The sequence below is a fragment of the Cervus elaphus genome, chromosome 3, assembly GCF_910594005.1.
Source record: "Cervus elaphus chromosome 3, mCerEla1.1, whole genome shotgun sequence".
In the NCBI taxonomy this organism is placed as follows: Eukaryota; Metazoa; Chordata; class Mammalia; order Artiodactyla; family Cervidae; genus Cervus; species Cervus elaphus.
Window position 1 is genome coordinate 3,817,722 of NC_057817.1, and position 16,920 is coordinate 3,834,641.

The 16,920-nt window shown below is 40.5% G+C and overlaps 1 protein-coding gene across 1 annotated transcript in view; it reads left to right on the plus strand.

Annotated features, from left to right (window-relative positions):
• Positions 1 to 16,920, plus strand: part of TRHDE (thyrotropin releasing hormone degrading enzyme) — a 429,224-nt gene that overhangs the window by 218,199 nt on the left and 194,105 nt on the right. Inside the window, exons 4-5 of the mRNA XM_043879610.1 lie at positions 13,087 to 13,241; positions 16,019 to 16,132. Coding sequence (XP_043735545.1) covers positions 13,087 to 13,241; positions 16,019 to 16,132 — 269 coding nt within the window. The remainder of the gene's footprint in view (positions 1 to 13,086; positions 13,242 to 16,018; positions 16,133 to 16,920) is intronic.

A 16,920-nucleotide genomic window follows, 5' to 3' on the forward strand; every position in this document is an offset into this window, starting at 1 on the left:
CTCTCTATTTCTGGCTGATTCCCTGTAGCGCAAAGGCTGGCTGCGTAACCCAGGGAACATTAGCCTCTTCCCTTCTTTCACTTTCTTATCGTGACTCTGGACAACCAGGTTCCGGTCCATTAAAGGATCCCAACACCTTATGGCAGAAAGTGAAGAAGAACTAAAGAGCCACTTGATGAAAGTGAAAGAGGAGAGTCAAAAAGTTGGCTTAAAGCTCAACATTCAGAAAACTAAGATCATGGCATCTGGTCCCGTCACTTCACGGCAAATAGATGGGGAAACAGTGGAAACAGTGGTTGACTTTATTTCTTTGGGCTCCAAAATCACTGCAGATGGTGACTGCAGCCATGAAATTAAAAGATGCCTACTCCTTGGAAGGGAAGTTATGACCAATCTAGACACCATATTAAAAAGCAGGGACATCACTTTGCCAACAAAGGTCCATCTAGTCAAGGCTATGGTTTTTCCAGTAGTCATGTATGGATGTGAGAGTTGGACTATAAAGAAAGCTGAGCGCAGAAGAATTCATGCTTTTGAACTGTGGTGTTGGAGAAGACTCTTGAGAGTCCCTTGGTCTGCAAGGAGATCCAACCAGTCCATCCTAATGGAGATCAGTCCTGGGTGTTCATTGGAAGGACTGATGCTGAAGCTGAAACTCCAATACTTTGGCCATCTCATGTGAAGAGCTGACCTATTTGAGTAGACCCTGATGCTGGGAAAGATTGAGGGCAGGAGGAGAAGGGGACGACAGAGGATGAGATGGTGGGATGGCATCACCTACTCAATGGACATGAGTTTGGATAAACTCCGGGAGTTGGTGATGGACAGGGAGGCCTGGCGTGCTGCAGTTCATGGGGTCGCCAAGAGTTGGACGCGACTGAGCAACTGAACTGAACTGAGATATTCTTTGATGCTGTTGACTCCTGCCTCCTTTTTGGGTGGATCACTGCTGGAATGGTGTGATGTCACCCTTCTGGCATCTCTCCACCTCTTGTGACGGTCGGTGCCTATTAGGATCCTTTGTGGGTCTGCTCCCTTTTCCCCCTTCCTCTGCCTGTTTCTTAAATCATGGTGCTCCTCAGACATCTTAGTCCTTTTCTATGCTCACCATGAGTCATAGTCTGCAATACACATTAGTGACTTCTTAACCTGTTCCCCCAGCCCACACGGACCTCTGTATCCAGCCTCTTACTGAATTTCTGTATTTGGATGCTCCAGAGAAGCTCAAACTCAGCACGTCCTAAACAAGGTCTGTCACTATATACATCAGCTGTATTGTTCCAGGTTTTGTTTATTGAAAGTCCTGTGTTCTCTCACACTTGTTTGCACATACTTTTAGCCTGAAATATACTTTCCCTCCAGCTAACTGAACAGATCTCATAATTGACTTTCTCTAGGAAGCCTTTCGGAGAAGGCAATGGCAGCCCACTCCAGTGTTCTTGCCTGGAGAATCCCAGGGACAGCAGAGCCTGGTGGGCTGCCGTCTAAGGGGTCGCACAGAGTCGGACACGACTGAAGCGACTTAGCAGCAGCAGCAGCAGGAAGCCTTTCTCTATTTTTATGTTAAGATTTGGGACCTCCTTTTTATGGCAATAATGGTAGTAATATAGTAACATTGTTATAGTAATATAGTAGTATAATACAATAATGTAGTATATTTATCAATATAGTAATAGTAATAAAGGTGATGATGATGATAATATTCTATTGTCATCAATGTGTTACTGATGCTGTAACAACTTACCACATCCTTGGTAGTTTGATCACCAAGTTATGTCTGACTCTTTGTGACCCCATGAACTGTAGGCCATCAGGTTCCTCTGTCTTTTGGGATTTTCCAGGCAAGAATACTGGAGTGGGTTGCCATTTTCTTCTCCACGGGATCTTCCCCACCCGGTGACTGAACCTGGGTCTCCTGCATTGCAGGCAGATTCTTTACCATCTGAGCCGCCAGGAAAGCCATCCATATTGCTTTAAAGCAGCACCAACTTATTATCTTATGGTTCTCTGCATTGGCAAGTTGACACTGCTCTCACTTGAGGCTTTTCTTTAGGGGAGAATCTCTAAATTTTATCTTGCCATTTCCAATTTCTAGAAGCCCTTCACTCCTTGGCTTGTGATCCACTCCATCTCCCAGACCAGCAGCAGGCTCCTGAGTCTTTCTCTCGTTTCCTCACTCTGACACTGACTCTTCTGCCTCTGGCTTTCACTTTTCAGGACACTTGTGATTATATTGAGTCCACCTGGATAATCCAGGATACTCTTCCATTTTAAGGTCAGCTGATTAGCAACCTTAATTCCATTTGTGTCCTTAATTCCTCTTTGCCAAATAATCTAATACACTCACAGGTTCTGGGAATGAGGGAATGGACTTCTTTGGAGGTGCATTTTTCTGTCTACCACAATATTGATAACTTACCACCTGCTAAGTACTGTTCCAAGCACCTCACATGTCTTAACTCACATTGTTGTCAAGAACTGAAAAGAGTCTGAGGTTTTTATCTTATCCTGTTTGCAAGCTTGACAGTCAGTCTGCCATTGTTTCATGAAAGTAGACAGAAGACAGGAAACCCAGAGATTATAGACAATAAAACTTTATTGCTCTAGCTATAACAGTAGCCAGAGTATCAGCATTTTTGTGCCAGTTCCCTGAACCCCAATTCCCAAGAGTAACATTAAAGAGGTCCAGAGTTCCTCACCTACTATATGATCCATTGCATTGCATTCTCCTTAGGTGAGGAACTGTAAGCCTAAGAAATCTAGTTATTTTATAAATCATGGTATATACTCCTGTCTTTTGCTTTTGAGAGGGCACTATCTCTGTTTTGCTGTACAGATATCTTTAAAAAGTAGTTTGGAATAAAAGCCAGTTACTATCTATGCTTTTTAAGATATACAGAAATGTGAGAGATGCTTGAGAGTTGTGGTCCAACAGTAGCCCTCGCAGTAACCCTGTGAAAGAGTTGCAAGTATGGTAATTATTTTACAGATAAGGAGAATGAGGAGCAGAAATTATAAATAACAAGCCTGTTAAGTAGCAGGATTGAGTTTTGAACCTAGACTACCTGACTTCAGAGCCCATGTTCTTAACCTCTCTTCTATGCTGCCTGTATTATACCATGTCCTAATGTTAGCACATGTATTATACTGCGGTTTCCTTCATGCATATCTATGATACATATATATTGATACTTTTAAACTTATTTGTATTCTCTATTGGTTTTTAAGCTCCATAGGTTTTAATGAGACTGTGTCTTTATTGTTCAGGGTTTATATATCCAATGTCCAGATCAGTCTGGCTCATGTTAGGTAATGAATAAATGTTTTAGGAATAAACAAAGAAATACTATATGTGAAACCATCATATAAAGGAACCTGCTTACCACCTACATTCTCTTAGATAGCACCAAATCTTTGTTGTGTAACAAGCATTAGTCAACTTGGCCTGTCACCAAATGATGGTGTTAGGAATCATTTAATGTGTTTTTGATGTTTATGCCTAATCATGTCCATTAAAGTAAAGACCATGAGTTTTGAAAGTGCTTGAAAGAAGATACAAAATATGAAATGAAAGTAGAGCTAATTATAAAAATTAAATGGGTAGGAAAATGACAAACATTTCTTGTGCATATGGGATAAGTCTTTTGGCATAAAAATTCTTTTTCAGGGAAAAAGGGAATTAGGCAAAACATGACAAGTGTTCCTCCTTTGCAGTTGACAGTAATCAGTAAGTGTCGAGGAAAACATTACAGAGATGAAAAAAAAAAAGTCTTTTGAGTGTGTGTTAGGAAGATCAGCAAAAACATTGACTGCATATGATGGCCTAATGCTAATTCAGGAGAATGCTAGGAGTTTGAGAACTTAAATGGTAGGCTTGTGAGTACAAGTGATACTGATGAAAATTTTGTTATAGGCTAAAATATGTAGCTGAAACTAGTCTTTTTTGATGGAAATATGCACAAAGTCCATCAGGAGAAAGTATGCTTTGTTTTAAAGCTTTGAAGTACTGATTCACTCTTTTTTAAAAAAGTTTTCATTGGAGTATAGTTGGTTTACAATGTTGTGCTAGTTTTGAGTGTATAGCAAAGTGAATTAGTTATAAAAATACATATATCCACTCCTTTTCAGATTCTTTCCCTGTGTAGGCCTTAAATTTGGTGGAAACTTATCCAGGGATAGCAAAGCTTAAAGTCCTCTTTGTCAAATGAATTTAAAAACAACTATTCAGGACTTAATCAGTTTGTGAATTAAAAAAAATCTTCAGAATATGTACTTGAAGGAAGAAATGGTTTTTCTCATTTTATAAATACCAGTAATAGATGACTTCTATGAAATTTATCTATTAATGCTTCCTTTTCAAATGTAATTTATATTTATACCAGTCACATGTGGTAATTGTCAGAGCAAGGAGTTTTATTTTTTAATACAGAAACTTGAATGCTTATGTAAATAGTATCTTCAAGTGCCAGTCATGACATAATAAAAACACAACTTTTTTTTGACCTGTTAAACCTTTAAATCTTCAAATTTAGAGTCCTTAAATAATAAAGTGGGAGTGTCCTATGACTTTTTTTTTTTAAAGTTTGTTCTTAGGTGGGTTCTATATGGCTTTACATCATAAATAATATTTTCAATTCAGAAATCAGAATGCCTAACATAACACGTTAGCCAACACTGCGTCTTTGTTCAAAGACAAAGTAAGGCCTGTCATGCATCAGATTCCCTAAGGTGAGGATGGACTGGTTAGATCCCAAATAGTGATGGCATTGATTTATCATGTTTTGTGCTTAGGACTAAGTGCTTTACATGGACCATCTCATTTACTCTTCACAACAACCTGCAAGGATAGTACATTATCTATGAGGAGATCGAAGCTGAGAGAGATTGAACAATTTATTTGAAGTTTCATAGCCAGTAAGTGTTAGACCTAGATCATATTTAGTGTGGACTCTAAAGCTCCAACTTTTAACTGTTACGTCTACTGACCTCTGCCAAGAAGGCCTAGGCTGCAGAACTGGAAAGGTAACTGGGGTTGAGATTGAGATGCTGCTAGGACACAGTGTGGAAGACAGTGCTAAGGGTGAAATTTAAGGATGGGAAGGAAATAGAAAGGAGAGTTAGTTCAGAAGCCTGGGGATTTGACAGCAGGATAGACTTGGGGTAGAAGAACCAGGACAAAGTTCAGAATGCATCCGTAATCTAGAGGAAGTATCTCTGAATGATACTTAGCAGAGAAGATGAGAGGAGCTGAAGAACACTTCACATAGCAAAGAGTGAAACCAAGGAACTGATGACCAGAAGTGCAGAATTTGATCTTCTTTCTCCAGTAGGGACTGCTTATGGTTACATAGCTGCTTTGCAACATCAGGCAAGACTAGTTGCAAGCTACATTCAGCATGACTTGTCATCAGAAAGGAGAGACTCTGGATGACACAGTCTGTTATCAGTCTGAGCTCAGACTCTGACCTGATTGTGGTAGGGAGGAGAGGCCTGATGTAGCACACTGGTGTTTTTTTATTTTTAAAGTAGTTATTTAATAATGTAGAATACATTAAAGTCTATTTCTAGTATATGAAGTTTCAAACCAGAACATTGCCACTAATGCTAGAGACTGGATTTTGGTTTGTATGTATTATCAATATTAGACTCTGTTTTGTGATTCTCAGAACATTTCTACATGGTTTCAGGTTCTTCGTGTGGTGTTGTCAGGGTGCTGTGCTATGCATAGTCACTTAGTTGTGTCCGACTCTTTGTGACCCTGTGGACTGTAGCCTGCCAGGCTCCTCTGTCCATGGGGTGCTCTACACAAGAATATTGGAGTGGGTGGCCATGCCCTCCTCCAGGGGTCTACCCAACCCAGGGATCAAACCCAAGTCTCCCACATTGCAGGAGGATTCTTCACTGTCTGGGCCACCAAGGAAGCCCAAGAATACCGGAGTGTGTAGCCTAACTCTTCTCCAGGGGATCTTCCCAACCCAGGAATCAACAGGGTCTCCCACATTGCAGGTGGATTCTTTACCAGTTGAGCTCCCAGAGACACCTGTGGTGGTACGTTTTTCATAGTGATTGACTTTCCTCAGAATCCAAAAGAGGAAGTTATAATACTTTCTTAAGGTTTGCATGCATGTGTGCTTAGTCGCCTGGGCTTCCCTTGTGGCACTAGTGATAAAGAATCTGCCTGCTAACGCAGGAGACGCAGGAGACAAGGTTCAATCCCTGGGTTGGGAAGATTACCTGGAAGAAGGCATGGCAATCCACTCCAGTATTCTTTCTTGGAAAAATTCCATAGACAAGAGGAGTCTGGCGGGCTGCAATCCATGGGGTCTCAAAGAGTTGAACACGAATGAGTGGCTGAGCATGCCACAGACATGCTTCTTTGTCCATGGGATCTTTCATGGCAAGAATACTGGAGTGGGTTGCCATCTCTTCCTTCAGAGGACCCAGGGATCGAACCCGCATCTCCTGTGTCTACTGTATTGCATGTAGATTCTTTACCCACTGAGCCATCAGGGAAAAGCTTCTTAAGGTTTAAGCCAGATTAAAAAGGAGGGGACTATGCTAGAAGGGGAAGTTGGGGGGCTGTCAAGTAATAGTCTACTACTAAGGTGCTTAGACGTTTTCCCCTGGAAGTCAAAGAGTACTATCTGTCTGGGTGTCTGGGTCATTAGAGAGGCCACTGCAATAGGGGAGAACACTCAAAGAAAACTAGTAGAACGAGTTAAAAACACACACATAGATGGAAATCCTAGAACTCTGGTTTTCAAAAGTTAGAAGATGACAAGAAAATAAAACAAACAACAAAATCCACCAACGGCAAGAAATGCTAGTCTGAGAAGTAGAGGAGAAACTACGACAGGCCCTAATTAACAGTATAATTCTCAGCAATATCTAAGAAAAAACCCAGAGGTCTCTGTATTTTGTAATCTTAGTGAGAGCTGTTTCAACAGTGTTAAAAGTAGAAAGCAAATTCTAGTGCTCCGAGGGAAGCAAGTAGAGAAAGCCAGATTTTTATGGTGATGTATGTAATCACATTCAATACTATTATATGAATATTTGCTATCTGCCTGTAGTCGTTAGGACTATAGTAATTAATTGGGAGCAGACTCCTATGCATAATTTTATCCAGGATTTTCTTTGAATTTCCAAGTAAATTAGATCCTGAAACATTTGAGTTTTCTTACTTCTGTTCTCAAGGCATATTAAAGAGTTGTGGTTGAACATTTTAATGGATAGAACCTCTTGACAAATTTATTTTGCAAAGATTAAAACAATTTGTGATGAAATCTTATCTTCAAAGTTAAGCAGTAGAGTATTTCAGTAACTGAGGAGATATTTTTAAATGTATTTTTTATTATTACTTTTAAAGTCTGTTTTTGTTTTTGTCTGCACTAGGCCTTTGTTGAGGCACAGGCTTTTCATTGCTGTCCTCAGGCTCTTTCTAGTTGCAGAGAGTGCGGGCCACTCCTCATTTTTGTGTGCGAGTTTCTTGTGTAGGCTGCTCTTGCTGCAGAATACAAGCTCCAGAGGGCACGGGCTTCAGTACGTGTAGCACCTGGGCTTGGCTGCTCCGAGGCATGTAGGAGCTTAGGTTCCCAGACCAGAGATAGGACCCATGTCCCCTCCTTTGGCAGGTCGATTCTTAACCGCTGGACCACCAGGGAAGTCCCTGAAAATACATTTTTTAACAGCTTCATTGAGGTATGGTGACATGCAGTCTGTGTGACATGCACATGTGTGAAGTGTACAGTTTGATGTATTAAGGTATGTATTACACCCTTGAAATCATCACCATAATAAGTCGATCCATCACTTCCAAAAATTTCCTTTTTCTATTTTAATCCCTCTAAGCTTTGTCCCCAGGCAAGTACTGATCTGCGTTTTGACATTATAGATTAGCTTTCATTTCCTATTTATAAATGGCGTGACTCATACAGCATATATATTTTTCTTCCTTTTTACTCAGCGTATCTGTTTTGGGGCTCACCCATGTTGCAGGTATTGACAATTCTTTCTTTTTATTGCTTAATAGTATTTTATTGTGTGGGTGCATCACACATTATTCACTCATATATTGATGCACATTGGATTTCCAGTTTAGGAGTATTGGAAGTAAAACTGTTATGAACATTTGTGTACAAGTCTTTATGTGGATATGTGCTTCCTGCAGATGTTCTTAAAGTTTAGAACTATTTATGAGATAAAGATGCAGAGCAGAATATGTGTGTGCTCAGTTGCTTAGTCGTGCCCGACCCTTTTGCGACTCCATGGACTGTAGCCTGCCAGGCTCCTCTAATTTTCCAGGCAAGACTACTGGAGTGGGTTGCCATTTCCCTCTCCTGGAGATCTTCCTGACCCAGGGATCAAACCCGCGTCTCCTACATCAGCAGGTGGGTATTTCTTTTTTACCACTGAGCCACCAGGGAATCCCTACAGAGCAGAAAGGCACACAGTATCTCTCAGTAGTACAGTAAAATCCAGGTTTCTATGTCCTTTGACATAAGGTTATTATGTCTGTAGAAGAATAATCTCCTGTTCTGCCAGCCATAGACATGGTTCCCTGTATCAGTAATAAAGCCTGTGAGTGTCTGAGAAGCTGCCTTCTATTACTGACCCTTATGTGTTTCTCTGGTTCTCAGTCACTTTATCTGAATCTGACTCCATTCACTCAAGATTCCTTGTCTGGTTGAAGTACAGCTTCGTTTCTTAGGTCTGATGCCTCTGCCCTTAGACCTCTGGAAACTAACCAGTCACCTGTCTGCTTAGGTTACGGTTGCCTGAGGTCTTTGGCACCAGCCTTCAGCTGCCCCCTCAGCGCGCACACTTAGGTTGCAGGTCAGACTGTGGCCGTGTGATGACTGCGCTCGGATGTACCTTCTTTATTCCAAACTTTTAGACTGCATCTGGCCTGTGTCTGGAGGCCCCGCTGTGCCATTTGAGGCAGTCCACATCCCAGCGTGTGGCCTGACTTGCTCACTTAATCCTGGGAACCTGAGTGCCCCTGGCTCTTGGAAATCTCCAGGAACAGAAGTGACTCTCTTTTGCAACAGTCTTGTTCGTAAGTCTGAGTGTTCCTACTAGTAGATGGCACCAGACCTGCTCCTGCCGCTGCCATCTGCTGGTGGCAGACGGAGTTGACACAGTGTCCTGTTTGTATTTAGGGGAGGCCTCAAAATTGTCTGTTACATACGTGCGCTGTGTACAACTCTGCACCCGTTCTCTTCCTCTCTCCTGCTTCAGCCACGGCAGCCTTCCCTCTGTTTGTCCAGGGTGTGCTCCCATGTCCTCCTTAGGTCTGTGCGGTTTGTCCCCTCTTCTCAGAAAACTGTACTTCCACATATCTTCTGACAGGTGGCAGATGCCTGCCTTGACCACACTCCACCCACTTGACTCCGCCAGTCAATCACTGTCTTCCTCTATTACTATTATTATTTTTTGATAGCATTTGTCATTTACTCAGTTTCTTTCATTTATTTATTACTTGTGAATTGATCTCACACACACCCACGTATAAGTGCCATGAGAACAGGGAACAAAGATCTTCAAGGGCAGAACAATGCTTGTATTGAGAAAAGAGGTGCTCAAAAAATACATGCTTGTGTAAATGAGTGCATGTAGTATCTCTATTTGCCTGTCGAAATCCTATTTATTTTCAGAAATCCAACTCAAATGCTGTCTCTTTCAAGAACTAGATCTGATAGTCTCTCTCTTTCACAGCACTTTTTATTCTTTATTTCTTGTGTTAAGCTGTCATGTTCCCCTGTAGTGAATACAGGGGCCATACTTTACTTATTTTAATACACATCTCAGACTTACATGGGGGCTGCCCCAACGGCTCAGCGGTGAAGAATCCGCCTGCCAATGCAGGATAAAAAGTAGAAGTGGCTTTCATCGCTGGGTTGGGAAGATTCCCTTAGTAGGAAATGGCAACCCACTCCAGTATTCTTGCCTGGAAGATCCCATGGACAGAGGAGCCTGGCGGGCTTCAGTCCACAGGGTCGCAAAGAGCTGGATATGATGAGCAACTGAGCATGCGCACATGCACACAGACTTAAGGACGCAGCAAACGCTTAGATGTTGGTTAACATCATGAATAAATGAAAATTACCATTAAGACTTGACCATTTAATTGTTTCTTATTAGGAAATATTTAAAGCATACAGAAAAGAATCAATAATATTATAAGTAACACCCATGGATCCATTATCAGCTTTGAAAAATTAGCATTGAAAACATATTGGGTGGGGGTACTTAGTTCGGTGGTTAAAACTCTGCCTTCCAATGTAAGGCGGTACAGGTTTGATGCCTGGTCAGGGAACTAAGAGGTGTGGCCAAAGGGTAAAAAGTACAATAAAACAAAACAAAACATTGGAAGAATTCCCTCGTGGTTCAGTGGTTAGGACTCTGTAGTTCGATTGCCGGGGGCGTGAGTTTGATCCCGGCTGGGGAACAGGGACCTGAGCTTTTGCATACTGCGCCGTGCATGGAGTGGCCAAGACAAAGCAAACCACATTTGAAATCCATTGTATATGACCCTCTGTGATATTGTGGTTTATGAGAAATATATCCAAGTTTATCCACACATGTTTTCTGGCTTACAGCTCCCAAGACCTTCAGAATTTTCCAAGTGAAGAGAGACCTAAAGTTGCCTTTTGTTACATTAATAAAGTGACTTTTGGAACTCACCTAAGGATGGAGGCTGGTTGCCAGGAAAACTAACCTCGTGATTAGAGAGTTGGAACTTTTAGTCTCACTCCTTGGCCTTGAGAATGAGGAGAAAGGGGCTGGAGACTGAGTTCACGCCTCAGTGGCCAATGATTTAATCAACCATCCCTCTCTAATGAAGTCTCCATAAAACCCCAAAGGTGTGGGCGCAGAGAGCTTCCAGGTGGGTGAGCAGGTGGAGATCTGGGGAGAGCAGCTCGTCTATGAGAGGGCACGGACGCTTTTTACCCTTTCAGACGCCTCTTCCATCTGTTTGTTCCTTAGATAGCTTTATAACAAACTGGTGATCTGGAAGTTAAATGTCTCCGAGTTCTGTGAGCTGCTTTAGCAAATTAATCAAACCCAAGCAGGAAGTTATGGGAATCTCTGATTTATAGCCAGTTGGTGAGAAGTGCAGGTAACAACCTAATCTTTCTGTTGCATCCTGATTTGAAGGGGGTGGTGGAACCTCCAGTCTTTAACCTATAGATCAGAAGCAAAGATAACAACCCAGGCTTGGGACTGATTTCTGAAGTGGGGGGGTGGCGTGTAGTCTTACAGGACTGAACCCTTATCCTGTGGAATCTGATTCTGTCTTTGGGTAGATAGTATCAGAATTGAATTGAACACTGGGTCACTCTTGGAATTGCTTATTGATGGTGTGAGACAACTCCCCTCTGCTTATGTCATTTGCATACAATCAAAATTGACTCCAGAAACATAAAAGACTGTCCCTCATTCCTTCCTTCTCCTTTCTTCCCTGAAGTTATCGTAATTCTGAATTTGGTGTTTATTGTTCCTACACGTGTGTGATTCTGTGTGCATTTTACCACTACTATTTGAGCATGAGTGTGCATATGTGAGTACCCATTTTCTACCTATGGTACTATTTGGCTTGCTTTTAAGTAGGGTATGATAAAGGGCATTCTACACCTTATTTGTTCCCTCAGCATTATGTTTTTCTGATTATCCATGCTGATACATGTAGTGTTAGAATCTAGTGGTGAGACTATTTCAACTATTGTATGGTATTCCTTTTTTAGAACTGTTTCACAGTTTCTCTGTCCAGTATCTTGGTGAAAAAAAGTTTCTCCTTTCACTTTTACAAACAGTACCGCAGCAACATTCTTGCACCATTTTTTTCCTTAGCATCCTGGGGTGTTACTCCGGGATTTATACAGTTAAGTGGAGCCAGCTTGCCAGGGTTTGAATCCTTACATCGCCGCTTGCTGGCTCTCCCAAGAAGCACTGACCACCATCTATCTCCAGCCCTTCTCCTGAGCTTGCTTGCCCTATCTCAGCTGCTGGCAACAAGCCATCAACTTGGCTTAGATCCCTTTAATTCCGGTAGATCCTATTGGAGCCAATTCCCAGATGCCACTGCTTGCTCCTGGAGCCAGACCTCAGCAGGCCTGTGGCTTCACTTGCAATCACTACTTTGCATTTATGTACCATTTCTGGTCCATGGAGAGGTTTATTTTCCAGCCTGGAGATGATGTTTAGCTTTTCCTTTTCATATTTTATTTATCATTGCTATGTGTTTGGAGCAGAGGGAGTACATCAGAGCATGAACTGACTGTGTCTCCTTAACCAAAAGTTGATAATATACTACCTTTACCACCTTGTAAAGTAAGCAGATATCTTAAAGTCATCTAATCATAGATTTTTGGAGCTGGAAGGGATTTTAGAGATTATGATGTCTAATGACCTCATTTTGTAGGTGAGAGAATTGTGGTCTTGAGAAATTAAGTGATTCATTGATGTCATATATTTAATTAATGATGGAGGCAGGACCAAAACCAAAGTCTGGAGGGTTCCCTCAATAGTCCTTTTGATACTACATCATCCATTATAACTTTCTTTATATGAGCTATATTTACATGTAACATTTTGTTTTTAACAGAACTCAAAAATACATTAAAAGTAAACAATTAGAAATATGCGTGTCAGATTTTTAAACTGCTGTGAGCTCTTTTCTTTTGAACAATGTTGAGATAAAAGCCAGTACAGTATTCACTGCATTGAGCTGGATATATTTTCATTAGAAGGCACAATGCCTCTTGACTCTGTAGGTTCCTGCTGCATTTGGTTTCCTTGACTTTCTGCAACTTATTAGGATAGGCCCATCAATAACCGTGCCGATCCTTCCCGCCTCCTCCACCTCTGGGTCTGAAAATGAACTGTGATGGATGGATATGGCCAGCGTTTACAGTGATAGCCTATATTTCTGCTGTCACATAGAAATGGCAGGTAGTTTAATTTAGAAAAAAAAATTACTAAGAGCAAGTATTCTTTTTAATGAGAATTTCTGGACTTTTGTTGGATATGCATTTAGAATCTGATGTGTTTGTTAAAGCCTTTGGAATTGTTTTATTTTATTTCTAGATCTTTTAGCTGTGCCTAAGCATCCGTACGCTGCCATGGAGAACTGGGGACTGAGTATTTTTGTGGAACAAAGGATACTGCTGGACCCCAGTGTTTCGTCTATTTCTTATTTGCTGGATGTCACCATGGTCATTGTTCATGAGATATGTCACCAGGTATGAAAAAAGGATCAGGTGTAAGTATAATTGCAAACTACGGAGAATGTAAACTGATTTCAGATACTTAGATTAGGAGTTCAGTTATTATCCCCCCAATTAGGTTTTGATTCGGTGTAGAGCATCGTGTAGTTCTTTTTGGAAGATATGTCGCTTTTCTCAAATGACAGCAAAATGAAAGCAAGCGCACAGGTTGTATTGAATAAGCAACTGCCATTCAGTTTAGCTGAGGAGTGAGATGACATCGCTACCCAGCAAGCCTCTTTGGAGACCTCATCCACTCATGATTCTTTGTCAACCTTGCTTTATTTTCTTGTGATTATTGGTGTGTATATATGGTAAGTGCAGTGATGGCGATGATTTATTGCATTGCTGCAAGATTCAGCTGAGTTCTGTGTACATGTCAAAATTTGCTTTTGCTGAAATCAATTTGTTATTCCCCTTCTCCCATCACACAGACACTTAGGAAGTCTTTCGCTAACTCAGCCACAGACTCTTTGTTCTGAAATGATTGATATTTTTTTTGTCTTGGCATGTTTAGAAATTCATATGTAAATTAGCCAGCTTTGTCGTGAAGCTGAGATAAAGTTAATTTCATGCACTTTACTACAATGAGCGAAAGGTATTACAGAGATTTCACAATGCCTATTTGAATCTTGATTCTAATGAAAAGAATAACTGAAAATTAACGTCTGTGCTTTAATAAAAAGCAATCCTTGTCCTGGTGACCAGAAACTGTGGATAGTTTTTAAGTGAAAACACTGGAAATCTCAGTGTGAAACCGCAAGACTTCAATTTGTTATCAACCCAAAATCTTTTTAAAAAGTTTGAAAACCTTAAAGAGAGGTAGAAAATGTTGTCAGTGAAAGAAGCTGAACAGGTAAATGCTAATACATGAACACAGACTTCATGCTAAATTGTTCCAGGCCACATGACTATTTGCCTAAATGTCAGCCTTCTGCAGTGAACCTGTGTGGTGTTTGTACCTGCCAAGCTGGTCAGCTAGGGCATGTGTTCCTTGCTTCAGTGACTTAAGCGGATCCATGGTAGAGATAACTAGTGCTTCTCTATTGTGCTAAAAGTGGTTTCCAGCTAATCATACAATTCTTTGATGCAAAAACTGATTCCTTTTTGAACATTCCTAGATGTAAGTTACATGTAGAGTTCTTTTGAAATAGGAACACACTGATCATCGTTGTTCCTAGACCTGGATTTCATTTGTTCCAGATTCTCAGCTACTTTCTTGTTCTAGCTTAGTGATGTTCGGCTACTTCCTATGAGGAAACAAACCAGAACCTGGGAGAAACACATGATAATTTCCACTGTCAGTGCCAAAGTATTTTCTACCTTACCATCTCTCCTCACCTACTTCTTGTTGCAGTTTTTAAGATAGACTTTTCAATTTAAGAGAGAGGGAGCACTTATTGCTGATCAAGAATAAAAACATACTTAAAACATCACTTAATTTGTGGTCATCACCATGTTCAGAATTATCTTGTATTTGTAATTTGATTAGAGATCCTTTTGAGTAAGAGATACTTTATTATTAATATTGAAATGCTCTGCCGCCAAGCTTTTTAGCTCTTAAAGCCGTAGAACTATGATCTGATACTTGCCTACTGCCTTTTCCTTCTGTTTCTTAAATAACTCACTCCCACTTAGAATCTTCGCACTAAGAGTTACTTATAAATGCCTGAAATCCTCTTGCCTAAGGCTTTCGCATGGCTCCTTCTTATCATTAAAGTCTGAGCTCAAATGTCATCTGCTCAGAGAGAACCTTTTTGCTTTTACAATCTAAAGTGACCCCTCCCCCATACATATCACATTATAATAAGACCTGAAATTCTATTGTTCCTTTGTTTATTCTTTATTTTCTATCTCACCGCATTGTCCCTTCCTCCACAATAAAGTGTTCACTGCCTCAGAAGGGACGTTGTCTGACTTTTCATCATTAAATCCCAAGTGGCACAGTTCCTGGTATATAATGCTTTCTGTTCGTTTTGTTTTTTTCATGAAAAAAGAATTCCTTTAAGCTTTTTCTGAACTCAGCAAGGATTTCAGAGTAATGCATCATGATCTAATCAAAACACCAATTAAAAATTACAACATTATTTTTCCTGAAGCGATCTTAGAGGTTTTTGTTTTTTTTTTTTTTTTTTTGGTCCAACACTCATTATCATAGAATCATGGAGAGTCAGGGGTGGAGCATCTTGAAAGCCTTTAGTTCTTTCAATCCTCCGACAACGTCTGTGAACTGTCTCTGCCCCTGGAAGGTGCTGCTTCAGGACTTCCGTGGTGAGCTCACGACTTCTTGAGGCAGTACTTTCCATCTTCATCCATTTCTGTCTGTTAGAGGGTCTCCTTCATTTTTAGCAACCTCTACCGGCTGACAAATCCCAATTTCCATCCATTAGTCCTGATTTGTCTCCTGCAGGGCCACAGAACCCAAGCTTCTTCTACATATTAGGTCTTCAAATATTTGAAGACAACTGTTAGCAATTTTTTTTTTCTTCTCCTGAGTCCTTTGTTTTCCAGATTTAATATTCATTTTCTGTTCCTTGATCATTTTATTTTTGTTCCCTGAATTCACTTATTAAAAAGTTAGTGTCACTCAAGTAGTCAAATTAATAGTCTTGCTATAACCTATTTTAAGATCACAAAATCAATTGGAAAATGAATTCCAGTTGTGATCATCATAGTTTAATACACTTGATTCTAGACGAGGTAACTCTGGCTAGATGTGATTGTATCTGACGCCCGTTCATCTGTGATGGCAGTGGTTTGGTGACCTCGTGACCCCCGTGTGGTGGGAAGACGTGTGGCTGAAGGAAGGCTTTGCTCACTACTTTGAGTTCGTTGGTACAGACTACCTCTACCCTGGCTGGAACATGGTAAGTGCATTCTCTTTAACTGCTTGGAACTCTCAGTGAAAGCTTGATTCCATGTCATATTGGGCTTATCTTATCGTGAGACGTGTTTGAAAATGCCAACTGATGAAAAAAATTAGCTACCCAACAAAGGAAATGTAACCCAAAATATAAACGGTAGTATTCCAGAAAAATTCTCATTTAGTTATTAGAACTAAATAGAGTCTGATTGGTTGTACATTGATTTCAAAATACTACAAGTTTTCTAAATAAAAATATTTTAGATTGCAATACTTGATAACAAAGATAATCTATCCCATAAATTGAGAAGGTAACAGCAATTGATAAGTTATATTTTAAACATGTATAGGATACTTCAATATATAGGAAGGAAAATGAGAACTTAATTTTCAGTGTGATGAACTCAAAACATAGCTAAAATCTTTGATACATTATTGTTTTTACTTTAAGATTAAATGATTTAATAAAGTGAAGTGAAGTCCCTCAGTCATGTTTGACTCTTGAGACCCCATGAACTGCAGCCCACCAGGCTCCTCTGTCCATGGGACTTTCCAGGCAAGGATACTGGAGTGGGTTGCCATTTCCTTCTCGAGTATCTTCCCGACCCAGGGATTGAACCCAGGTATCCTGCATTGTAAGCAAGACGCTTTACCATCTGAGCCACCAGGGAAGTCATTTAATAAGAGGTCACTAATTTATAAAGAGTTGTGCACATTATATCCAAACGTGTATGTGTGAATCTTAAGTAGGGTTTATTGTACCAGAAGCAGTGATATTCTTGAACATCCTAG